The sequence below is a fragment of the Rhopalosiphum maidis genome, chromosome 2 (assembly GCF_003676215.2).
Source record: "Rhopalosiphum maidis isolate BTI-1 chromosome 2, ASM367621v3, whole genome shotgun sequence".
Taxonomy (NCBI): Eukaryota; Metazoa; Arthropoda; class Insecta; order Hemiptera; family Aphididae; genus Rhopalosiphum; species Rhopalosiphum maidis.
In genome coordinates, this window is record NC_040878.1 from 56616426 (window position 1) to 56644077 (window position 27652).

Below are 27652 nucleotides of genomic sequence, written 5' to 3' on the forward strand. Positions count from 1 at the left end.
CCCCTCCCTGGAGCCGCCACTGTATATATATATGTAAATATCATATATGTGTGTAACATGAAAAAGTTTATGAAATATTAAATAAATATTGTTAATAATTTAATATTACTAGGTATTATAAATATAATAAACTACTGATTTTATCTTAAAATCTTCATTAGATAAATAATAAAGTATACAAAAAGCTTAATTTCTAGTGTAAATAAATAGACAAAATTTATAACAAACTTTTTTAATATATTATTTACTATTTGAACATTTTTTTTTAACAATACAATACATTTAGAAATTAAAACTAATATATTTACAGTAAATTATGATTATATCTTCCTTGTCTCTGTCTGGCCTAAAACATTAAAATGAACAGTCTATAAAATCTTTAGACTTCAGAAGTTTTATTAATCAAAATTTGCTACTATATTCAATGTTCAATGGCTCAGTGACTTACAAAAGGCAGAGTGTAATACATCTTTAGGATTTTCTTCAATAACTTCCAACGGTAAATCCATGTTAATAGTATAATTACTAGAATCATTAATACTATTTCTAAAAAAAAAATAAATTAAAACTAATAGTACTTATATTATTACTTATTAGTTATTAGTGATTACTATTTACATAACTCATATTTTAATAATTAAATAATGAATATACTAGGTATATTACTATTAATATTTAAATTTGAAAGTAAATATTTATACAAGTTTAGTCGAAGTTAAATTTTTTTTAATATTAACACTTAAAGAAACATGGAAATATTACTTACACAGAATGTCGACTTTAAATTTTAAGATCCTCCCCACACCAAGTAAGTACTTTGGATATTTTACAAGGTTAAATATGAAAAATTTGAGGTACCTAGTTTATTTTAATAAGTTTATATTAGTTAAGCTAAAATATCCAAAGTAATTTGTGAGTAATTAATGTCCAAAAAGACTAAGTATCCCAGATATAAAATAAGTACCTAAATAGTATTTAGTAAATACCATATACCTATTTGATTATTTATTAAGAGAATAACGTAACTGCATGTGCTGTCTAACTGTCTTTATCTTACTAATGTACACCATAACAAATTTGAGTTCAGCAGAATCAATTTTTAAGCTTTGCTTTTATAGAAAGTAAATTTAATTCTTATTCAATTAAAAGGTAAAAATATTATCTAGAACATTACAAACACTTTTATTGATGTTTTAATTTTAAACTAAGTTTTTCAATGTAAAATATTAGAACTTTAAAATACTGATATCTCACTTTAAAATTAAAATATTAATAAAAGCCTATATGGTACCCTAGATAATATTCTTACCTTAAAGTTTGATAATAGGCCAATTAACTATAATATTAAAGCTAACAATATAAAATGGATTCTGTTAAATGCAAATTTGTTATATTGTACATTTAGTAAAACAGAGATAATACGTACAGATACAATGTCCTTCTAACTTTCTAAATATTAAAAAATAATAATAATAGTAATAATAAATTGTCTATAAAGTAAGTATTACCTATATAAAATGAAGAACCAGACACAACTTCTTTTTTTATAGTTGGTATACCTATACAATCATCAGAAGTCACATATTTACTTAAATTATTTGTTATTAAACAATTATTTTTCCTTAAAAAATCATCAATGTTAATATTACTATGGATCTGTGGTGAGGAGTGTTCAATGTGTTTCAATTCTGTTGCAATAAGTGTCATAGATTCATCAATTTGTTCTGTAGTTGATAAGATTAGTTCTTCTTTTTTAGTAATTTCTAAATTAAATTTTAAACTAGATTCAATTGATTTGTTATTTTCTGAGTATGGTGAGTACACAGACAGCTGGTTTTCAACAGTAGTTGTAGTTGATATTGGAATTAAATGATATGTTTTACATATTTCTTCATTTGTGTGATCATTGAAATCCATACAACATATACCTTTTGAATATGTACCAATTCTTACTCCATTCTAAAAAAAAAAATTTACATTTTTATATATTTGAAATAAAATTATCAATTAAACAATAAATATTATAACTTATAAAATCTCTAATATCAAAACATACATTTGAAGTATTTTAAAAATCTAATTAATAATTATTGCTTTGTTCCTAATTTCTAAGGTAGAAATGCAATGTAAAAAATTGTTCAATACCATCAATTTAATTTTACAAAAACTGAATTAAATATTTAATGCACGTTATTTTAAGATTTTTATGTATAAGCAAGTATGAGGTATTTATTATAATAACTTACAATAAAAATATATTTATTGAATATGTTCAAGTAGCCTTTTTATCACCTCTAACGTTTTAAACCCTTGCGGCCTTGCATAAATTCTTAAATATCTTTTTCCAAGCAAATTTTTAAAACTAATTTTTAAATTTATTTATATTGGTATCTCCAAGAGAAAAAAATTTATTCTAATGACATATTCTACATATCTATGTGCAGTGGTGTCCCCATTAATTTTTTTGAGAGTATACTATATCATCAAATACGCATGTATTATGAGTATACGCAGTATACCCATAATATTGAAAAAAAATCTGCATTCGTGTAGCAGGTGATCTACTATCTCTTTTTAGGTGTATAAGGTGATCTACCATACTATACAAGGTGTAGCTGGTGATCAACAATTATTATATTATATTATATTATATGCACATTATCGCAGGCCGCAGTGGGATAGTATTGCGATAACGATTAATGACATTTACAATAAAACTATGAGTCATTAGCAATGTTGCTGGATAAGTTAGTTTCGAATTGTTCATTGGTCGGAGTTTGTCTATAATGCGTGTGTCTGAATTTTATAAAATAATTGTTAATGAAAAATCAACTTCACAATTTACTTCCAAATGACAGTGAAACGCCAAATTGTAAAAAATGTGATTCCGGAACAAAAATTGTGATCAGAAAAAAACGACTGGCTCCTGGTGAACAACACGAGTACCAAAGTTTAAAATGCGTTAGAAAAGGATGCCAAACATTCCAGTTTCTGCGTCAAGACAATAAATTTTTCTTTTACGGATTTAAATAATAAATGTAATTCTAAATTGTCACTGGGACAAATTTTAGAGTTAGTTTTTTACTGGTCAGAAGACATGAGTATTGTAAACGTTTGTCGGCTTACTGGACATTCTAATAAAACAGAAGTACAATTTATGCCGCGATGTGTGTTGTACTATTTATGAAAATCGGAAACCTATGGGTGGACTTAATGAATGTATTCAAATTGACGAGTCATTACTACGAAGGAAAAGGAAATATAATAGAGGCAGGATTCTACTGGGTGATCATAGAGGTGCAAATTTGACGGACGACGATAGTTCTGATTCTGATTCTGAAAATATTAATCCTAATAACAAGAATAGAAATTATGGCAAACGAGTAGAAGGACCTTGGGTTATTGGAATGTGTTGACGGCATGATTTTTCTTGAAAAACGTTTTTTTTGTTGTTGAACGTCGAGATAGAGCTACACTTTTCCAATAATTGAAAAAGAAATACTTCCAGGAACAACAATAATGTCAGATGAATGGAAACCATATAAAATTTTACAAAATACAGGTTATAATCACTTGACTGTAACCCATTCTAAAAACTTTGTCGACCCGCTAACAGCAGCCAACATCCAGACAATAGAATGCGTTTGGTCACATCTGAAAATGAAAATACTTCGAAAAATACATGGCACTACATCGGAACTTTTACCTCGTCATCTGATTGAAGCATGATGGAGATCAGTTAATCCTTTTTTTAAATTTTTAAATGATACTAAAAACGTTTACTGTAATTGAAATTATTATTATATTTAGCTAATTATTTTTTATTTTTATATTTGACGAATATCTGTATGATATGACATACTCGTAATAAAAAATATAATGTGTTTTTATACTATTAAAACGTAGATCACTCGTCCTGAATTCGCAGATCACCCCTACGCGGTAGATCACCTGCTACACGAATACCAAAAAATCTTGAAAGTCTACGGTGTATATATAGTATACCCTATAGGAACACCCCTGTCTATGTGTATACTTTTAGTTATTAGTAAGTTTATATTAGAGCTTTGCATCAACCTGAATCTGTAACCCCCTAAAAACCCTAAAAAAAAATCAAACACCCAAATGATTATTTTTTCAAAACCCGAATAATTTTGTTTTTTGCAATCTTCATTTGATTTTATCATTTTATATGTATTTATTGTGGTAAGTTAAATTTTATAGATGGTTTTATGGTATTAATAATACCATTTACAGGAAACATTTTACAATCAATTAAAGATAAATTTAATAAATATTTTCTTGAAACTAAAATACAAAAAATAAACAGTTTGGTCTAAAACAAATGTTGTGCATTCATGTTATATTTTATTATAAATAACATAAATTATTTATAATGCCCCCTCGAACAGCATTCAATAAAAAATAGTATTTTGAACAACAGTATTAACCAACAATAATGGTTAATAATACCAGTGGATATACAGAGAGCGCACAGAGTGATTCTTTTATCATAAAACACTCATTATTTCAAAAAGTATTCATGTTTTTGAAAACATTTTTTACATAGTTTCAAGTTGTTAAAAAAATAACGTTTTTATTAAAAAATTATATTTGTTATCATATTATTTTTTTAAGTTTTTACTTTTTTTTGAATGACAACATAAGAGTTTTAATTTCATATTCCAAAGCAAAATAATTTTCTGAGAATTTTAATAAGAATTAAATTTAGGTCAAGTAGTTAATTAGTTATACGTATTTAAAGTTTTGACGAGCGGAATAGTGGACAAACATTTTGCGGGGTAACTCCGTCCATTCCACTCTGTGCATCTAAACTTTAAATACTTAACTCATAAACTGCTCGCTCTAAATTCAATTTTTATGTATCAAAATACTCAAAAAACTATTCTACTTTGGAATATGAAATTAAAACTCTATGTAGTCATTCAAAAAAGTAAAAACTTAAAAAAATATAATGATAAAAAATATAATTTTTTAATTAAAACATTGTTTTTTAACAACTTGAAACTATGTAAAAAAATGTTTTCAAAAGCATGAATACTTTTTGAAATAATAAGTGTTTTATGTTAAAAGAATCACCCTGTAGAGGGGTGGTTTAGGGGTTCACCTTTCTCCCTAAAATTTTCCTACCACTGAATAACACCTAAACATTAGCTTAAATTTATTATTTCGTTATTTGAACACCCAAATACATCCAGCACCCAAAAACCCAAAACCCTAATAAATGATTCAGGTACAAATACCGGGTTTAAATAAACATTTGAAATAAGATTTATATAAAATATGAATTATTGAATATGATAAACTAACATCTGTTGCTATGACATTAAATTTTGATAAGTCTTCTGTTGATTTGGAACATGCAACAATAATGTCCACATTTTTTAAATCTAAAAAAAAAAACATTTTTAAAATATTATAATTTTCATATTTATTTAATAAAGTAGTAAAATATATAAATTTATATATAAATAAGATAATTCAAATTACGTTTATCATTTTTATTTTGAAAATTAGCAAGTAATTGTTTCTTAGATATATCATACTCAAGATTCATATTTCCATAAAATGTTGTTCCATTTAAATTGACAGTTCCATTGCAAAAATTTACTTGGTAATTTGTCTTAGTTGAATAATCAGTTAACTAAAAATAAAACATAATTTAAATAAATATAATAATTAAGAGAAGGTAACAATAATTATTTTTTTCTATAGTCCATGCATAAATTTGCATTCAGTGATATCAAACCTTTTATTGTAAGCTTAGTAATAGAGTTATCTTTTGATATACTATCTAACTTAAAATTAAAAGCATTCTACGTTGGTTTTTCTATACTTAAATTATTAAGCTAAATATCATAAAAAATGAAAGTAAGTACATACTCTATAATACATACAAAAATACAAAATAATTATACACAAATAATGTACGTAATTTTAAGTTAGATGATAGATCAATTCATTACTCAAAAAACTAAAACTTACAGTACAAGATAGTTCTACTGAATGTAAATTTAATATGAGCACGTGGGTCCAAGAAAAAAAACCAAATAGTGCACAGACGTTCTATAAATAATATATTTTTTTACTTACAAAATTTGTAGTTAGGTTTGACAAAGAATTAAAAAAAAAAGTAATTTTTATTTTAAATAATTAATGATATTATTGAATTTTTAATTGAAGTACCTACCTATGTATATTTAAAATGAAAAAAAAATAATATTTCAATATAAAAATCCTACTTTATAAGTTTTTATAATGTCAATTTAATTTGTTAAAAATATTATTGGTATTTACCAAAGAAAAGCTTTAAACATTATATAGTTAATAGTTATCTAACCTTGAATTTAAACTTTTTGTCTTAAAATTAAACATGTTATTCCAGAATATAATAACAATCAAACCTTACATAACGCTAAATCCATAACTAAAATTATTTTGTACACATGACTAAGGTCATTATAACAAGTATTATCAAAATTAAATTAAATTAAAAACCTCTTTCACTATGGCCTTCACCATCAGACATCTTGAGAAAAATAAAAATCTCCATCAACAGAATGTGTACCTAATGGCTAATGGACATATTTCAATAATCCACCAGTATCTAATGAAGAGAGAAGTACCTTATATATGTGTCAATTGTGGCATACTCTTCATGGCTTTATGATCAAACACATCTGATCTGATGATCGTAATGCCTTACATTAGACACAAACAGACAAGAAATGGAAATATGTAATATTCAAAAGCCCTTTACCAGACAACTTAAAATTCATGATAAGTTTAATTATTAAATACAATTTAATAAATGTTCATAATGTAGTTATGGTCATAATAGCCAGGCTTTATTTAATATTAAATATATAATAAAAAATAGTAATAAAAAAACTTCTACAGTTAACCTAAAATCATTAAAAAATTATGAAAATGGTTTCATACAACTAAAACCAACTGGTGGAAATCCAACTATGGTATAGAATTAACTAAGGTCTCATTATTTTGTGATAAAAATTATATAACTTATAATCGATTTTCATATTATTATTGTTTTAAAATGGTCATTGTAAAATTTAAAAATAAAATAGTTTATAATATGAACATAATGTAAATATCTGGTTTTTTTATTGCTTTTTTTTTTAATTTTTGGGAAATTAAAAGAAAATTTATTATTATTGATCTATTTTTATAGCAATATGAAAAATTCACTTAACAAATCAAAATATATATATTTTAATTTTAATTTCTGTTTCAAATCCAATCACACAATTGCATAACTTGATAATTTTTTTTAAATTTAGCTCAGGGTAGATCCAATTTTATTTATAAAATATTTAATAAATAATATTTATTATATTATCAAAATAAAAATCTATGTCAAGTGCATTATAATCTGACCTCTGCTTATAAAAATAAGTTTCAAACTTACATTATTAATAATTAAAATATTATTAAAATCTATGATTGTATTGTTTTTAACATTTTGACTAGGTCTTTTAATCGTTGCTGCACACATATCCTTATCAAATTCAACCATCAATTTTCTGCTGCATACAAAACTAGTTTTCCATTCAAATTGTAATGTGCAATTGTTATCAGAGACCTTTAAAATTGGTTTTCCCTGTATTGTTATAAATAAACAAAAAAATGTTTTACAAAATTCAATGATAATATTAAATAGGTATGTCACTAATAAATAATGTATATAATTAATTATGATTTTATACTTCAGCTTCAGTAATATCACACAGTAATGTAATTTTTGTAGAATATTGACGTGTTTTAGATAATTTTGAAGTTGAATCTAAACATTTATCACCATTTTTAAAATCTATTTCAATGATATCCTGCACATAACTTTTTATTGGTGTTACTTGATAACCAATATTCTAAAAAATATAAGCAATGAACAAGTTAACGAAAGCGAATATTTATCTAACAATAATTTAAACTAAAAATAATAGAAATACTAAATTTTTTTCAATAAATAAAAAAGTGTCCAAATTTTATTTTTACATTTTTATAATATAATTAAATTAGGGAATTAAGGATTTTTCTCAAATCAAAATCATCAATTTTATTTTAAATTTTGTGTAAATCGATGAATGTATTGATTTTACAAGAATCTGTATTTTTTATGTTTTTTTTATTTTTAAATACTTTGATTTTCAACTTTGGGAATGATTTTGGATAGAAAATTGGATCATGTTTTTACTTTAGAGAAATCAAGATCAAAAATTCCTAGTACCTACTTTTTTTCTATTATCAAGAAAACAAAAAAAAAGATTAAAAATAAACGAAAATTTTTACACTACACCAGATTTTGACTAAATAATTTTTTTTATTTTATATTGAAAAACAAATAATCATAGAATCTAATTATTGCCATTTATTTTATCATTGTCTATACATGGCATAATTTTGAAATATATTTTAGCTGATTATAGACAGTTACATTTTTTGATTTTATTTAATTGTTTTTATAAATGTCAATAAAAAATATGAATGGGTAAAAATGCTAGACAATTCTAATGGTACATAAATGGTTCATTTCACAGTTAAAAATATCGAAAATCTATAGATACAGTATTTTTTTTAATGTTTCAAGGATAAAGTTGTGACAAAATTAAATTCTTATTAATTGTGAAAATCAGTAAATAATTTTGTAGATTGAAGTTCATACATATTTTTTGTTTCAATACTTAAGATTTGAAAATTTAACATAAGGTTTATTATTTTACATTTTTTAACCTATGCTTAAAAAAAAATAATTCTACATAAAACCAAATCAATTTTTTATGAGTATTTGAAGTTCAAATTTTACATTGAATATTATCCAGTACAATAATTATTTCTCCTCAAACAATTTTTGATACTTTGTTGTACTTAAAAAAATAACAGTAGATACTTACAAATTTTAACAAATAACATTTTCAAAATATTTTTCTGTTTGAGTTATAGGCACGACAAATTTTCAATTCTTATAGTTGTTTATTATAACTGTTGATAAAAATTATTCGCTGGGTCAGAATTCTTGAAAATTTAACAAAAGATCGTACATAAGTTACTTTAATATCTGTATAAGAATATTAAAATTACACATGCCCAATTTTTTTTAAATGCATTTGAATTTAAAATTTTAAAAATCGCATAAATTTGTAATGGTTAAGTTATAAGGTAGAAATTCATACAAATCTATTATTTTTATATCTAAATTTTTTACAACATTATTTTTTTGTTATAATTTAAAAAATAATATTAAACTTAACATTTTTTCACTTCTTCTACTTTTAATATACTCTTATTTTTATGAATTTTACTATACCTACACAATTGCATTTGTATTTCTTTTAATATATAATTACTTATGACAGACAAAAAATAAAAAACACATAGATACACTGCACACAGCCATATAAAATCAATACACCCAACTCAGAACCTAATAATAATAATATATTATAGATCAGTTTATTCTAATAATACTGATTAAGTGATAACACAAAAAAGCTTTTAAATAAATGCAAAATTGCTGTTGCAAAACAATACATGCTAATGAGACATTAGACTCAGTATCCCTTTAAGAATATTGAAAACAAAACCAAAAAATTTGAAAAAAAACTAACAAAACCAAAACTGTTAAAATGTATGTTCATTTTTATTCATGCCCACTTGGAATTAAAAATTATTCATAATTTAATTTATTATATTTATATAATATTAAATTATTAAATGTTTTTTACTTACATAACTTATATTGTTGACTTGCATTATTCCTCCAATACCTTTTGCTCCAGGAATACATATGTTTATAAAATACTTTATTCCATTAATATTAACTATATGAGTTCCTTTTATTGGTGTTAAATCATACAAACTCACATTGCATTCCAACTATAATACATTAACACAACAAAACATTTGTAAATCCAATGACTTACTGTATTTTGTATGGTACAATTATCTTTCTAGCAGAACTAATAACTATAATTCATATTCATATACTTTTTATTATTTTATAATTTTAAATTAGATACTTATCGGTTATTACTTGAAGATTAACTCTACTTATTATATTTATTTTATTTTATAAGGCTTACCTTACAGTATATTCTATACATTATTTAGTTTATTTTAAAATTAACAAAAAATAAAATGGTTTTGGTTCTGTAACCGTCTTAATATTTAAAATATCCTAGGGGGGATGGTGGAACTCCCTTGTAAATACTCCACTGCTTGTTTTTATTTAACCAAATAACATAATTATTTTTGTGTAATAAAATAACATAAAACATATTAAATAAAAATATACCAACTTTTTCATCACACATTTCTGGATTAATACTGAGGACAGTAGTTGTACAATGATGTTTTTGAATTGTTGGTAATTGTAACTCATACCCACAATAAAACATAAACCTTATTAGTACTGTTGTATTTATATCTTCATCACAAGTTATGTTACTGTTATGATTAAAATACAAGTTGTTGTGCAAAGTATATACATTTTTTTGTTCGTTAACAAACAAAATTATATTTCGTCCATGTGGAAATTCATTATTCAAACTAATTTCTGTAAAATATAATCATAATTTAAGTTTATAAGGTATTCCAGCTATGTACTTAATATAGCAGACCCCTCATGAGTTCACTCCTATACTAACTCATTTACGATTAGCTTCATTAGTTAATTATAGATACAACATTAAATTAACTTTTACTAAAAAAAAACTTAATAGCATATTGATTCCTTATTCTGTTATTTCAACTTAAGTTTAAAACACCTTCCTGCATCATGTGTCATTCTGTTCTATTCTACATCCCCATTTGCTACTCTAAAGTTTAAAAAAACCAACCACTCTATTAATGTATGTTGCAAGATAATTTGAATCCCTCCTTTTCACTTTCTTAAATATTAAATTGTTTATATTTGATTAATTTCCCCTCTTCCCCAGTTTATGTATAATTTAATAGTACTTTTTCTTATTAATTATTTATGGTGCTAATTAATAAAAATCATTCATAATATGGCATACATTGCTAATTGTGTTTCAAGTTTTACCTGAATTACAATTGACATCATTCTTATTTTTGGGACAAATATATGTGGTATAGCTTAATCCTTTAATTGTTATAGTTGATTTTAATGTACTATCATTTTTTATTATTTCTCTTTTTTTTATATGTTGATGATTAGAGCATACCAGTGGTGTAAACCATTGGAATATATACTTATAATTCTCTTCAACAGTTAATATTGGACCCTAGATAAAAAAAAAAAAGAAATTAATGTTACAATAATGATTTATAAAAAATGCCTAAATTAAATGAAAAAGATATTTTAAATTTTTTAATATTATATAAAATAAATGTACTTCACATATCATAGATTTTGCTTAGAAAGTAAAAATATTTCAAATAATTACATTATTTTGATTTGAACATATAAATTCAATAACTGAAGAAACTTTGTGGCCATTATAAAAACCATTGATCATTTCTAATATAATTTTATTTCCTATTTTATAAGGGCTCTGCTTCACATCACCAAGATTTTTGTATCTGAAACAGTAATCCGATTAAAATAAACATAGATATATAATTATTTTTATTTACTACACATTAATTATAATATAAAATAACTTACCGGTTAGAATATAATAAATTATTATGGTCAACTAAACAAACACCACTATTGAATTGACAATTTACAGCATTAATATCATTATTAATAACAGAATGACAAACATTTAAAATAATTGTTGTCTTTTGGCTAGTGGTAATTTCATAGTTACTACTAAATTTAGTTAATTTACTGAGATCAAAAACATTTCCCAATTTATCATCAACAGTGCAGTCAATTTTTAACGGTTGTGTACAAGCATGTTTTGTATATATAGTGAATTCAAAAGTGCATTCATCAAAGTCCTAATAAATAAAAAGTAAAGTATTATTTAAAAATGCAATACCAAGTACCTACCCTCTTCGAATCAGTTAATATGTTCATAATACTTTTATAATGTAAATATTAAAAATACTTTTTATATATCACGCTTATTTTCTATAATTTTTCAGCAGGAAATTGTAATAGTAACAACATTAGTTTAAAAAATATTTTCACTTTTAAATTTCAAATAGTTCTTAATATTAGATGATATTTAAAAATATTTTGTAAGTATTTGTACTTAAAATAAAAAAAAATTAAATTCCTAAATGTATTCACTATTCAGGGATATGCTATACTTTAGAAAAACTAAAATTATAAGCAAATGTTTCAAGTTTTTAAATTTATTAGTTGTAACAGATTTTTTATGGAATTTAATGCTCAGAATATGTTTTTTTCAAATTTTATTTTAAAATTCAATACCACAAATTACCAGTATCAGTGGACTATCCAAGTACTATACTATCTTACCAGACAAATTAAAGTTGATGTTCTACAATTATTGTTATTTCTAAGGTATCAATGTTTTTATTATAAATACCTACATCAACCAAACTATACTTACCGAATAAATCAATATAATCATTATTATGCATGCTTTTATTTTTTTTTAATAAGATGCATAAACAGGAAGGAAGGAGTATTTTGGATATTACAACACCCTACCTTGGATAATCTTATAAATATATAATCCCAAAATATATTATATGCAAGACATGGTTCATTCAGGTTAGATTAGAATAGATTATTTTTTCATGTATTTTATTTTAAAGTAATATTCTAAAGGTATGAGAACGTTATACCCACACGTGTTGTCTCACATACAAATAACACAGACAATTTTTGTTCGGCAAAATTCATTCTATGATTATATAGCTTTAATATTAGAGTAAATTTACCTATTATCAAATTTAAAGAATATTGTCTAAGAAATGTAATATGCTTTTATTGATATTATCATTTTAAAGTGAGTTATAGCTATATAAAATATTACAACTTTAAAATATTCATAACTTATTTTAAAATGATAATATCAATAAAAACATATGAAGTTTCCTCGATAATATCCTTACCTTTAAATTTGATTATAGGTAAATTTACTCAATATTAAAGCTAACGTCACAAAATGTATTCTCCTAAATTTGCTAAATGTACATTAGTAAGATGAAGACAACACATGCTGGTTTAATGTCCTTTTAAAATTTAAACATATTAATTGATAATTTTTAAATGTGACTATATGACTCTATTAAGGATGGAATAGCCCCCACTCTTTAAGTTGTATTTAAATATTAGGTATAATAAAACACCGCTCTTTGAATCGTAAAAAAATCTTGGTTTGAATATAATCATAGTTTGAATTAATATTTTGGAATAGGCAAAGAAGTAGTAAAACTTTAGTGTATCTCCTATACTATTTTAAATAAAACGTATTAAACTCCTTAAACTCTATGAGTATATTGTATTTATAGCAGTTAAATGGAGAAATACATTGTACAACTTTAGAAATAATAAATCTTAATTTTGATCAATACTAACTTTTTTGAAATCAATCCATTTTGAATCCAAGTAATCACATACAAATCTAATAATAGTATAACTATTAGGTCCCTGCTCGTTATTAACACATTTTTCTCCATGCATGGATATATAGATGGAACCATTATCAAACACTATTTGTTCAGTAAATAGTCCTATGTTCATTTCAGTTCCGTCCATTGACCAACAAGCAGCTGAATCTAAAATACCATTACATGGTTCTTGCAATGGACTACAAATACTAAACCGAAATGATGCGTTATCTTCTATTTCTTTTTTAAAAATCTGATTTTTCAAATTGCTAACATTGTACACAATATGAGAATACCATGGATGTGTAACCATGCACTGATCTTTTCTCTCAAACTTCATAACAAAATAAAAATGTTTAAAAAAATATGTTTACATTTTTAAATTTATAATTACCAATATTTCACACGCTTTAGGGGTTTTCCAATTAAATACATGGATACACAAAGTGAAATTTGTTGATTCATGTATGAGTTTTGACTCACCAGAACATGTTAAATTAATAACTGTTGACCACTTCAAAAAATTACTACAATTATCTCCATCTGCCAACATTTTAAATAAAAATTATTTAACACAAAATGGTCATTTAAAGTGAAAATTGAAAATAAATATTTTAAGAAAACTTATCAAATAATTAATTATTTTACCTGTGTAATTTATTATTATTGAATTTCCGTTATAGTATGGACCAATTTGAGTTGACCCAATGGAAATTCCTTTACCTGAACTATCCACATAACAAGCCGAAGTTTTACCTCCAACTAACAAACATTTTTTTTTTAATATTTTTAACACATTTCTTTTACAAAGAATATTTTTATGCTTAATTTATTATGTATTCAAACCTTTACATGAAGTTGGAATTTGTCTATCATATTCATTTAAATATCCACAAATATTTAAGTAAAAAATTCCACCATTGTTTTCATTAAGAATTCTCCAATTGTCTACTCGTTTGTGTAAAGGTTTTAAATTGAAACGAGCCGTATAATTAGTAATTACCTATAAAAGGAATAATAAAAATGATTTATATTATTAAAAATAATGGGTTAATTATTTTCATTAATACTTAATGTAATTAAATTAAAATAATAATTAAAAAAATATGTATATAACTAATAATTTGATTTTTTTTATATATTTTATAATAGAATTAGTTAATTAGTAAGTAAAAATAGGAAAAATTAATCTTTAATATGGCTCAATAATAAAATTGGTCCTGTCTTAGCGTCTAACATACATGGATATATATTATCATAAATTAAAAACCAATGAGATATTCCATTGATTGAATTAACATGGTTGAAATTTAAGTATCTTAAAAGTTACCTATTCAAAAGTTCACAAGTTTTCAATATTCTGTTATTAATATATTAACAGCCCGTCCAAATATTTTTACACTATAAAATTGGTGGTGCAATATCATAATATTTCAAACTTTTATAATTTATATACAAGATGGTTCATTATACATTCTCACTGCTCACCCCTTTTTTTCTTTAATAATTTAGTTATTCAAAATCATAATTTTTAGAATTTTCAATTAAAATTTAGACTATATTTTCAGATTTTTAAAATTGTTTGTAGGTACTGCTGAAGGAGTATAATGTAGAGATAAACTACTGTTTTTCAAATGATAATGTCCCTTTACTAGTGTAAATTAATTAGTAGATAATTCTTCTAAAAATGAACCCATTCAAATCAAAATTTAAATGAGTACTTTTGAGTTATTTAACTTTGAGTGCTAAAGATAATTAGATCATAATAATGGGTTGGGAAGTTATGGGAGCTATAGTAATTTTAATGATTTAAATTTATCAAATAATATTTATAATTTTTAAAAATAGTCCAAGTTTAATAAATACTAAATTCAATATTGCATCTATTTTATATTTTTGTAAAACTATTATTGTGGACATTTGATAGACTAAACATTTCATCACTAAGAAATTACTTATTCAAATTTTGAATTAAGTACATCAAAACTAAAAAAAAAAAATTATCTAATCAATAATTTACAATAAAGACATTCTCATTTAAAAACAAAATTTGCACATAGTACACTCCTTAAAAGTACAAAAATCTCAAGAATTTGGAAATATGGTCTTTAAATATATTATATAAAAACTCAAAAAATTATAATTTTAATAAACTGATTATCAAAAAAAACATTGAAAGTGAGCATCCTTGGCGAATCTCCTTGTATAAAAAAATTAATGTATCTTCATTTGTCTTCAATAAGCTTAAAAATTACAAGAACATTTTACATTATGTTATATCAATAGAGATAACTAGATTCCTTGAAACTCCAAAGGTGTGTATAGCTTATTTTTTCAACTTCTAGATTGCCATAGTATGGATCACACATGAATATTTTTGCTCACAAAAATCAAATATAGTTTTGTTGATTTATATGGTAACCATTGGTTATAGATTATATTATCATGATAATTAATAATTGGTATAAATATGGAATACCTATAAAATATTTATAAATATAGTAAATAAAAAAAGAGGAAAACCATGATATTAATCATTTTAGTTATGTTTGTATTATGTTCTAACACTTTTAACTGAAGAAAAATGAAATACAATAGAAAGTTAAAATAAATTGAATATGAGCAAGGTTGATTAATACAGCTAGTATTAATAGTATATAGCAATTTTTGAATTACGGAGAAAAAATTTTATAACATTCCATTTGAGTAAAACTCGGGCATATTTTGTTTAATATTGTTTATAATTTTTAATCAAAATGTTCATTATATTTAAATTTTATTCTACAGTATTATAAATGTACAATTTCAATATTTTATTATATACTAAACTTTTCTTAGCTACTTAAAAAAAATCCATACAAAATAATACTTTAAAAAAATATAAACGTAAAATTAATTTGGTATACAGTAAAAATATTTAAGGTCAGAATTAATTAAAAAATTAAAAAATACTCACTTCACATGATACCATTCTTGGTATACAAACAGCAGATGTAGCAACTTCAAAATATGCAATATTTGGAGAAATTTTTTTATCATGATAATTTTCTTCATTTAAAAATGTTGGTTTTGTATTTTCAGGAATGATATTTTCATCACATTTAAAAATTAATTCAATTCTTCTACCTTCTATTATATCAAATTGTTTAAATTAAAAAAAATGAAATTGAATAAACATTTCTTTTTACTATACAAACTTTTTTTTTTAGAAGCTCTTTCGTGTTGAATCAATTTTAAGCTTTTACTATTTGTATCATAAAGAAGTTTGTCATTTGCATATTTTCCTACAGCATACACTTTAGGATTTCTGATATCAGTTATATCACATATTGTAGTGATATTACCACCACATTTGTTGTTGTCAGTTAGACGGCCACAGATATTGAGCTCAAATTTACGACTTTGGTTTTCTACCAAATAGTTATTGGTTAAACGGCGTAAGAGATTCAAATTAAATCTTGAAAAATAAATATAATGTAATATATTAACTTTTATTAAAATAGAATAATAATAAATATTATTTTAATCAAAAATTGTAATACTAATTATCTATTTTAATGTACCTACTACAAATATGGATTATAAACCAAATAATCTATATAAGAATTCAATAATCAAATAGAAAATACCGTTATTTTATACATATATATACATTTTTCTGATTAAATATTGGTGTGAACACTTTTTTTTAATCTAAATGTATTAATGTATAAAACAGTAGAATATAAAATATTATTTTCATGATTATGTATAACTAACTAGAAATCATCAATATATATATAATTGTATAAATAAGTTATACTTGCTAAGTATAATAAATTATAACAAATAATTACTTTTTTAAATATCTACTTAATATTAATCTTAAAATTTTCTTATGAGAATTTAAAATGCCTAGGGCTAACTTAAAATGTATAATGTTATTTTAATACATAAAAATGTTTTATCTATGATTTTTACTTTGATTTTTATAAAATTTAATTGGTAACTTTAATTTAGTTCAAGCAATACATAATAAAAATATTTATTAGGTATATATTATGTATTTTATGATATTTTCTTTATATACTTTTAACATAATAATAATATTATTATTATAAATATTTATTATAGTAGAAACCAATTACACTCATTAAAAAATAAAAATATATAAATTATTAAATCATTTACTTAAAAGTTATCAAACAGTTGTAAACGTATGTCTAAAATAATTAACAATAATAATTACAATACATATAATCTAAAAATTTACACAAAATTAATATGAGGTATTGAAACGTTGCAAACATTTCGTATATCTAAATCATCTATTGGGCAACCAACTGCAGAAGTCAATTCTATAATATACTTGCAATGATTTACATTCAGCTTATAATCCGCTTTATTACCAATCATCTGAAATTAAATGTATATATCAAATGACAAAAACATTTTATAAATACGTAAATTAACAATATATGTTTTTTAATAGCTTCAGTCAAATTAATAAATTGATTCAAATAAATAAGGATTACATTATCTAACCTAGTAAGATTATTAATTAATTATTAATTTGATAAAAAATTTATATTTTATTTCGTCATTGAATTATTTAAGTGATGTACATATTATATAATTAAATAAGTATTTTCAAATTATATTATTAATTAGTATTGTACTTTCAAACTTTTGTAACTATCTAAAAGTGTAACTTAGGAATAAACTAAACTTTTGATAACTAAATAATGTAAGTACAAGATAATTAAAACATAAAAATACACATAAATTAAAAATATTTTTTCTTACTTATTCTATTTTACTAAATAGATCATTTATTTTTTTAACTATCATATCATTATAAACAATCTCCTTTAAATATTCAATCTATTTTAATTTTAAATTGTTACTTTCTTTTTTTTTATACATTACAGTATAGAGTAATAAAAGTAAAGCTCAGGGGCGTAATTAAGAGGGGATGAGGGGTATAGATCCCCCCCAGAGCCTAAAAAAGTATGAATATTTATTTATTAATTTATGGGATTATGTGTTTTGTCGCGCTGACATCACAACAAAATATAATAAATAGAAACTATATCCATTATATAAATCTATAAATAGGTATGAACATGGAAAATACTGATAATAAAAAAAAACCATGATTAAAGATTTCTTTAAGGCTGTTGAAAGCGAACCATTTTTTAGGGGTTGTATTTAGGCAATATTCGATATCTATCGTGAGTTATGTATGACTGTGTGTGTTGTAACTGATCATTAGTGTGCGCGAGTTCACCGAACGCTTTATGTAATTAATGATAAACTACGGGTAAGATTCTTGGAAATCAGTAACGTACATACGCGCAATCACACGTTACTAAATTTTGCGATAAAAAAGTTTTTAAATGAAGATCTAAAAAAAAGAAAAATTCACCCAGTACCAAAAGTCCGATATTAATTTTGAAAACATATTTGAATTCCTTGTTCTCTTTTCTGTGTTATGTAGGAACTCGATTTTCAATTAATTAGTTTATTAATTATATTTCTATATTAGAAATTCTTTTGTAAACAGTACAAAGAAAGAGCTATGTACATTAAATTATATTACAAATAAAATAAATTTAATATTTTAATAATTATTATTTAATTTTAATATATTCAATGTTAACATTTTGAATAATTTGTTATAATGTTGTATAGGTACTAAATTGTATAGGATTTTAAAGCAACATTTATTAATACATTTTGACATTTTGTGTACCATATAGTAGTAGAAGGATTTTTGATAAAATAGAATTCTTAGATCCACTCACCACTGTACTTGAAAATCTAAGTATATTGTGTGTAAAAAAATATCTATCCCCCCTAAGACAAATTCATAATTACGCCACTGGACTAAAGCTACTCTACATACTTACAAAATTATGCTAATATTATTATATAGTTATAATTCAGACTATATTGAAAAATATATAAAAATATTATGTATTTTGTTAAGTTTTCTTAAAAATATTAATTTTAAAGAAATTATACATTACATATCAATAATTAAAAATAATCTTGATAAAAATAAAATTTTTAAAAAAAACTTGACTACATAAAATACTATTTTCAATCATTTGTATTTGAAGTTCTTACAACAGAATTTAAACTAATTTTTAATGATTTAACTATAGTTTAATTTGATAAATATATAATTATAGTTATTAGTGGGATAATCTAGTACTTAGTAATTAGTGGTTAGTTAAATAGAGGAAAAAATCCCAAACCTGAAACTACAGTCTAGAGAATAAATTATGGAATACCAAAAGTTTAAATGCTAAAAATGAAATAAGATTAACAAAAACATGTGATATACAAAATAACCAGTAAGCATAATTTTAAATGTAATTTTATTTTTTTTTCAAATGAGTAATCACCAACTAAATTCAAAATTAAGGGTAAATCAAATTTCTCATTACTAAACTTATTTGTTTATGTTGAACATTTTAATTACTCAGTCATTTATAAGTGACCCAATGTGGGAGTTAAGCAGATAATGGATAAGTAGGTAACCAGAACTATATAAACTTAATGAAAATTACTTAACCGAGATTTTATATTCAAGAATATATAATGTCCAATATATTTATACGTTCCAATAATTCATGTATTAAGTAATATAATTTTAGGTCATAATCATATTAAATATTAAACTTATTTAAATCTTTAAACTTACATTTTTATTGCAAACAAAAGTTAGATCTGTAGAATATTTTTGATTTTTTTCACAAATAGTATTTCCTTCCAAAGATAAAATAAGTTGATCTTTAAAATCTAATTTCACTTCTAAAAAGAAAAATTCTCTCTTAATACATTTTATAATAAACATATTTTGATATTCATATTTTAGTTATAACATATATAATATAATGTTTTATAAAATGTGGCTATACATCATATGTCAGTAAATGTTTATTTATTAATATAACTTATAGCATTAGTTACAATTTCTAATACATACTAATACTAATATACTATTTACTTAAGTACTTTAAATAAACAAAATTAAAAACTGAATCGATTTCATTTTCTATTTATACAAAAATATAAAAAACAATGTAGTCGGTATCGAATATGCGCCACTGTATGTTCTGTACACATATTTTTAATATAGTATTATACTACATTACTACTTACATAGTTACTTAGTTATTACAACTGAACTGCTGCAGGTAAACTATTAAAAAGGGTGGGGAAGTGAGTATCACTCTGCTGTATAGTAGTGCAGGTGGAGAATAGATTACTCTAATGGGTGTATTAAATTTGAACGCAATGACAGGTTTCATTGTATACAAAAGTCGAAAAACGATTCTGAATGGAAATGAATTGTGAGTCTAGGATATATTATATTATTTATATTATTACCTATATTTAAATTGTTTTTTTATAGTTTTTTTCATTATTCCCAATCTAACGTTAATTATATCGTTTTGAAATAGCTATAAATTACAACATTTTTAAATAACCTTTAACTTTTAAAAATTTTAATTTTTTTTAAAAAAACTCATCGTCTTGTACTCAGAAATACTGTCAAAATTTAATTTTATAATAGGAATATTTACTCTAGAACCAAAATTGAGCGAGTTTTACTCAGACTACGCAAATGCGTTTTGTCTATGTTGCACGTGGGCTAAAGAGAGAAAACAAACAGTGCGCTGACATCCTCTTAACGTGTTAATCAACAATACATTTATTTGGATAAGGATTAATAATATGTCGATAAAACTCTTTGGCAAGTAATTGGCAATAATGCATAAATTTCGACCAAATTTGATTACTATAAAAAAGGTTATAGTGATTTAATCTTAAAAGATAGACATATACTGTCACAGACATTTTTTTAGATCATTTAAAGAGGAATAATTCTTTCATACATATTTTTTTGGGTAACTGGAACCGTTTACGCAGCGCACGCAACAAAAGCCTTCAAATATGAATAATTTTCCCCGTTTTTGCAACATTTTTCACTTATGCTTCGTTCCTATTGATCGCAGCATAATGTAGCTTAAGCCTTCCTCGACAAATGGACTATCCAACACAAAAATAATTTTTCAATTCGAACCAGCAGTTCCTGAGATTAGCGCGTTCAAACAAACAAACTCTTCAGCTTTATAATATTATATAAAAATATAAAATAAAAGTATAGATGATAAAATTTTGAATTTTCAATATGTTTATAGTTTTATACTTAATATAATAAATAAAATATATCTCCTATAACTAGTTATTCAAAGAAATACATTTATATTACCTACAAAACAATCATAGGTTTTAGGAAAAATTAATTCAACCTACCTCATTAAAATATAAAAATAAATTACTGATATAAATTTAAATAGGTATCTACCTTTAATTTTGGATCCAATATCTGATTCTGTGAAATATTTTTTGTTTTTAATTAAACATATTTTGGACTTAATTCCATCACAAGTCGATATATGTTTATTGCTTTTACATAACTTTATATTTAAATACATATCATTAGAATTGGTAAAATTCACTTTTTGAAGGTCTTCGAAACTTAAAAAAAAAAAATTATAATCAAATATTATTAAATTATTGTAGTTAGTAAATGCCATACAATGGATATAGCCAAAACATTTTCTGTAAGCAAACCTTATCTCAAAAGATAAAAACGTTTTTGAAAGTATTTTTCTTTAGATACATAGGTACCTACAAGTGGAGTAATTTGGTCATAATTATCGGGGGGATGAAATTTTATATATTTTACTTATAACCTAATCCCCCCTCCAAAAAAAAATTGCATTTTTTATAGAAATCACCTTTCAGTGCAATAAATGTATGGTTATGTACGCATGTAACACAGAGATAAATAATTTAATTACAAAATATTCAATAATAATATAATATACAATAATATTTATTGCTCGATTTATTGTTAAATCAGTAAATAAATGAAATCGAGCAGTTTTTTTAAAAAAAAGGTTATGGAAGGAGATACGAATGATACGACACCAAAATCTCCACTCCCCCGTAATTACGCCACTGGCATCTACCTACCCACTATCCAGTTTGAAATTGCTATAAAACAACATATTTTAATAATAATAAAACATACATTTTAAATTAATATTTCTAAGTAAGATATTAGTAGATAAGCTAGAAGTTCAAAATGTTTATAAAAATATACCTAAGTACTGATCTGGAACATGAAATTTAAGATTTATGTTATTAACTGGCTATATCGTTCAAAAATAAAATTATTTTCATACATATTACAATGTTTAGGGATACAAAGTGTAAAGTACTAAGATAATAATTTTATTTTTACCGAGTCAAATCAAATTGAAGATGTTTTTCTTTGTGTTTCAGATTGAAAACACAATCATCACAATGTATGACTGTGGCATAGGCAGCAAATATTAGTAACAATTTATATAACATCATGGCACTAAAAACAAATAAAAACAAGAAAATAACAAATTGCTATTAATAAAGATATATTGGTGGTACATAACATAAAATATTAAAAATATAATATAATTTAAATATGTCAGTTGAGAATTTTTTAATTTTATTTGGAATTTCCTTTTTTATATAAATGTCCAAACAGTCCTTTTCTTTGTCCACTGCACAGTGGTCAACGATTCACAACACCGCGCGTCCGAAAGAGAACGTGTCGATTCATAAAAATATAAATTAGAAGTTTTTTTAAAACGTAATACCCGCATGTGTTGTATCCGTGTTACTCACAATATATCAAATTTAAAATTTACATGTTTTAATATTGTGCTGTTAATTTTGATATTAGAGTGAACTGACCTATTATAAAATTTAAAGGTAAGATTATTATCCAGGGCCCCACGTAATCTTTTATTGATATTATTATTCTTAAGTAAGTTATCATCTTTTTAAAACTGTAAATTTTAAAATGATCATAAGCATAACTTACTAAGAAATAAAAATATCAATAAAAGGCTACCTAAGGCCCTGGATAATAATCTGAAAGTTTACCAATTGCGCTTAAAATGACATTTTAATATACCAATTCCGCTGTTGTTTTCAGGGTTTATAATATTATTCTACATTACACCTAGTATATAAAAATACTTTTATAAAAATATGTATTTTAAATAGATTTTTTCAGTCAATACAAAAAATTATACAATGAACGTCAATATTAATAATAATTGTACAATATAAATCTATACCAAATCATACACATAGATACACGTCAATAATAAATAATTAATATACATAAAAATATAAAAATTAAATTAAAATTTATGTTTTTTTATGTTTTACTGTAATAATAAGAAACTGATTTTAAAAATTCTTTGCTAGTAATTTTTTGGGATTTATATTTCTCAATAATAGATTCTTTGGCCACTTTTTTCACTAAATACGCTCGGTTTGATGTATATTTATCTTCTTCAGTACTGTTTATTGCAATGAGTGTTGGATTGTGTTTCTATAATTGCTTTTAGAAAGACAAAAATATTTGGATATGAGGAATAAAAATTTGATGAAAATGAAGTGTGAAAACTTTTACATGCATTGGTTGTACGTTCAGAGCTTATTGTATTCGATGTCTACAGTATGGGAGGGAATGTAGAGGTTGATGATATGTAATTTTCAACGATATAGTCAGTGAATTTAGTAACAATTGAATTTGTCAGCTGAATTGTCATTAATTCATTTAAAAAAACATCTTCCCCCTTCATAGTGTGGAAAAAGTGACAAACTAAAAATTAAATGTAGCTATTTTCCTATTTCAGAATCTGTGTTTTTATACTCAGTTTGTAGTCCCCATCTTTGGAAATTCATCCACCAAGCTTGTGTTAAATGAAACCTACAACCTACCAGAATTATTGATGGCCAAGCTTTTTTAACAGCAAAATGAATCGCTTGTTCAAAATCGGCAACGACTGTTTTTTGACTAAGATAAAGGTTAAAAATTGCACATTTACTAATCGAAACTCGAAAAATAAATATTCATAGGTACTAGATAACTTATTTAGCAGCAAAGTAAATACTAAACTACTGACAAGATATCTATGTTTTTATTAGTATACTTTTTGATCGTTACATTTTTGTAGGTATACAGAGGGAATCATAAACAAATTACAATATCGTACATATTCGTACATATAAATGTCATACCATAGTGATTTACCCATAGTGTTACCCATATATAGTATATGTCTGTATAGTACCTATTAAACAGTGTGTGGAATGTACAAATTAGGCAGATAAATAGGTGGATAACGATCATTAATGATAATGAAAACTTGTTATACGAGTAGTCTATTACTCAAATTCATACTTTATAATATGTTCGTTAATGATAATAAATAAAATATTTTATATTTAGCCCTACTATTATCAGCTTGTAGCTTGTCGTATTTTCCCGTAATTTCATATACATTTTGCTTTAAATTAAGTATATTAGTTAGCTATATTTAATTGTGTATATACATATGTAACTTTTTCCGCCGTGTAGTAACTTACTATATGTCCATGTAAAAATAAGGAACCTAAAATATAAGTAGCGCAGTTGGTGTACTGACCTAAAATACAAATATTGTTTTAGGCGCAACTGGTCCATGCCCAATAATCTTATTTTCAAATTGTATAATTGGTCAGTAGATAAGTCAGTTCACTCCAATGGCGGTTTTGGTTGTATTTTTTTAGTGAGGCGAATTATGTATACTCCCCCCCTCTATCATAACAAAAATTAAACAGTACGAATGGAATTTAAAAATATAAAAATAGTTATAATTTAATTTTAATTATATATATAGTGACATATACATATGTATTACAACAATAACAATTGATTATTTTTTTTTAACGTGCCGCACTGCCGCAGTTCCATAAGCCGTGGCTGCGGGTTGACTATAATAGTAAATCTATTTTCAGTACGTAGAGGCGATGACAAAACGTGCCTCACTATGAGGAACATACGTAATTCTATTCGATAAAACCAGTCGCGTGCATTCGCGTACATACGCACGTGTGTGTAATTGGTGAACACAAGTACAAAATCAGAGGCGACGGCGACGCAAAACGGTGCCTCTCTGACGTCATTGGAAATACGCTGAAATACCGGCGTTCGTTTACGACGTTAACATACTATATAATTATTTCGTACATTTCTTATAGGTTTATCGATATTTTTGATAATATACACGGAATGATAGGTACAATAAAATAATAAATAATAATTTAAATTAAGTGAAACGAAGAAGCATTTTTTCTCAAAATAAGTCATAAATACGTTAAAAATTATTAGCGAAATATGTGCTATTAGTGAACCAAGAAGTTCACATTTTGAGTATTATTTACCACAAAATTTTAGATGAGGCGCCGCCTCACTTGCATCACCCCCAAAACCGCCACTGGTTCACTCTAATATTAAAACAGCACAACATTGAAACTGGTGAACAAAAATTTGCTGTCGTAGATGTGTAAGACGGAGACCACACGTGCGAGTACTACGTCCTAAAAAAAACGTCTTAAAAAAACTCCTGTGTTGCATTCTGTATAGAATAAGGAATGTATCGCGAAGGGAGGCAATAGGTGAAGTTATACCGGCGGGCCGCGGTTCTGAAATGGTTCTGACTGTTTTAAGATTTTACTGAATTTACAATATTTTATTTATTGAAGATAATACGTAATAAATCGCGATTATATAATTATAAATATACTAAACAGTTCCTATTATTTTTGTATAATATTTCTTCATAACGTGAATCGAATAGCTATTTTTGAACGTCGTTGTTAGTGGCGGCCGCGTTTTTGTCATCTTTGTATTATTAAAAAACATACTATTTTTAATACTTTTATACATTTTAGTTTTATCTCATTTTTTTTACTTTTCATAATCAATATACTGTATTTTACATAATTAATTTATGAATGTGTGTTTTAGTCTTTCTAACAGTCGAGTCGGCAATGTGATTGATAATTATTTATTTTCTATAGAAAGATTATTGTTGATTAATGATTATTATTCACGAATAAATGTCCAATCTTATATTGTTAGATTTAATATTAGAGTTAATTTATATATAAAAAGCTAATTATAATTGAGTACCTACATTATATATGTTATTGATCAACCAATTAGTTCAGTTGAAAAACGTTTTAAACAAATAGTATCGTATAGATTTTAAGATTACTTTGAGTTTTTATTACGCATTTGAAAGTTATGAAATATGAATGATGACAATCTAATGGAACATTTTATGAACCTCGAAATTTACCTAACAGATGGCAAATGGGAATTCTAAAAATATTGATTTAGTGGAGTTATAGGTATAACGAATTGGGCAATTTTAGATTAAATTATAAACGATTCCTCTCAAAGCTCTTTTAGTGCCGTACTGCCGTTAATGGTAGAATATTCAATAGAAAGTTTTCTAAATATTGATATTGCACTTAAAAATTACTGAGAATACCCGTAACTTCGATATATACTAAAACAAGTTTTTCGAAATTAAAATTTAATAAAAACGTATTTGAGAAACAAATTAAATCAAGAAAACCTTTCATATTACAATAATTTCAATAGAAAAACTGAGGAAAAAACGATTTCTGAATATTTAGTTTATGAGGATATCATAAATCAGTTTGCTGTTAAAAGTTAGAAAAATTATATTATAGAAATATTCAAATATTAATGTTATAATGAATGTAATTTTTATTTTTTATATTAGGTAATAAGCGGATACTTACCTTAGTCCTTATTCCTTAGTAGAAGCTTCAATTATATTAAAATGTATTTTCTTAGGAGCGACAAACAAGTAAACTGCACGTTTATAACGATAAATTAACAAAAACGTACTATAGCAGTATAGGATTCTACTTCTTACACAGAAAGCACGCGGAATTACACTAATCTTATTGGTAATATCACTAAAACCGCAAGGCACAAAGCGATGACAAACAACAATGTTTACTGTTGTCTGCCGAGAGCCAGGGCCAGACTGTCAATGGTGAGTGGGGTGAATCGCCAACTGTGCCAGAGTGCCAGACCCGCGATCACCCAACTATATAGTAGTTACTAACTTGTAAACTACCTACGGCACGGTATAAACAACATGGTACGTCTAGTATGATCATAACGTTTAGACGG

The 27652-nt window shown here is 24.4% G+C and overlaps 1 protein-coding gene across 3 annotated transcripts; it reads right to left on the reverse strand.

Moving 5' to 3' along the window:
* Positions 1 to 249: 249 nt before the first annotated feature.
* LOC113554337 (cation-independent mannose-6-phosphate receptor-like) lies at positions 250 to 27652 on the reverse strand. Of its 3 annotated transcripts, XM_026958138.1 has the most exons (24): positions 27253 to 27652; positions 22844 to 22963; positions 21899 to 22071; positions 20228 to 20337; positions 17789 to 17931; positions 16734 to 16993; positions 16493 to 16665; positions 14383 to 14539; positions 14185 to 14298; positions 13931 to 14079; positions 13505 to 13870; positions 11669 to 11949; positions 11448 to 11583; positions 11084 to 11285; positions 10338 to 10594; positions 9769 to 9915; positions 7749 to 7910; positions 7451 to 7642; positions 5512 to 5665; positions 5332 to 5411; positions 1650 to 1959; positions 1509 to 1559; positions 449 to 546; positions 250 to 346 (listed from the first exon to the last, which is right to left on the reverse strand). In XM_026958138.1, exons 2-24 carry the CDS (start codon positions 22957 to 22959, stop codon positions 305 to 307), a joined length of 3873 nt encoding a protein of 1290 aa, XP_026813939.1. In that variant the 5' UTR covers positions 22960 to 22963; positions 27253 to 27652; the 3' UTR covers positions 250 to 304. The 3 variants fall into 3 exon arrangements, with proteins under 3 accessions (XP_026813939.1, XP_026813938.1, XP_026813940.1); XM_026958137.1 differs by having other exon boundaries at positions 1509 to 1959; XM_026958139.1 differs by lacking the exons at positions 250 to 346; positions 449 to 546; positions 1509 to 1559 and having other exon boundaries at positions 1650 to 1763; positions 1829 to 1959.

What these genes read in the sequence shown, in the direction of transcription:
- LOC113554337 (XM_026958137.1), bottom strand. Translation starts at nt 22,959, where the DNA reads ATGATGTTATATAAATTGTTACTAATATTTGCTGCCTATGCCACAGTC. An exon ending in CAAGAATGGTATCATGTGAA is followed by an intron (nt 14,540 to 16,492) that starts GTGAGTATTTTT and finishes TTCCTTTTATAG; the next exon opens with GTAATTACTAATTATACGGC. An exon ending in TCAAAATAAAAATGATAAAC is followed by an intron (nt 5,412 to 5,511) that starts GTAATTTGAATT and finishes TTTTTTTTTTAG; the next exon opens with ATTTAAAAAATGTGGACATT.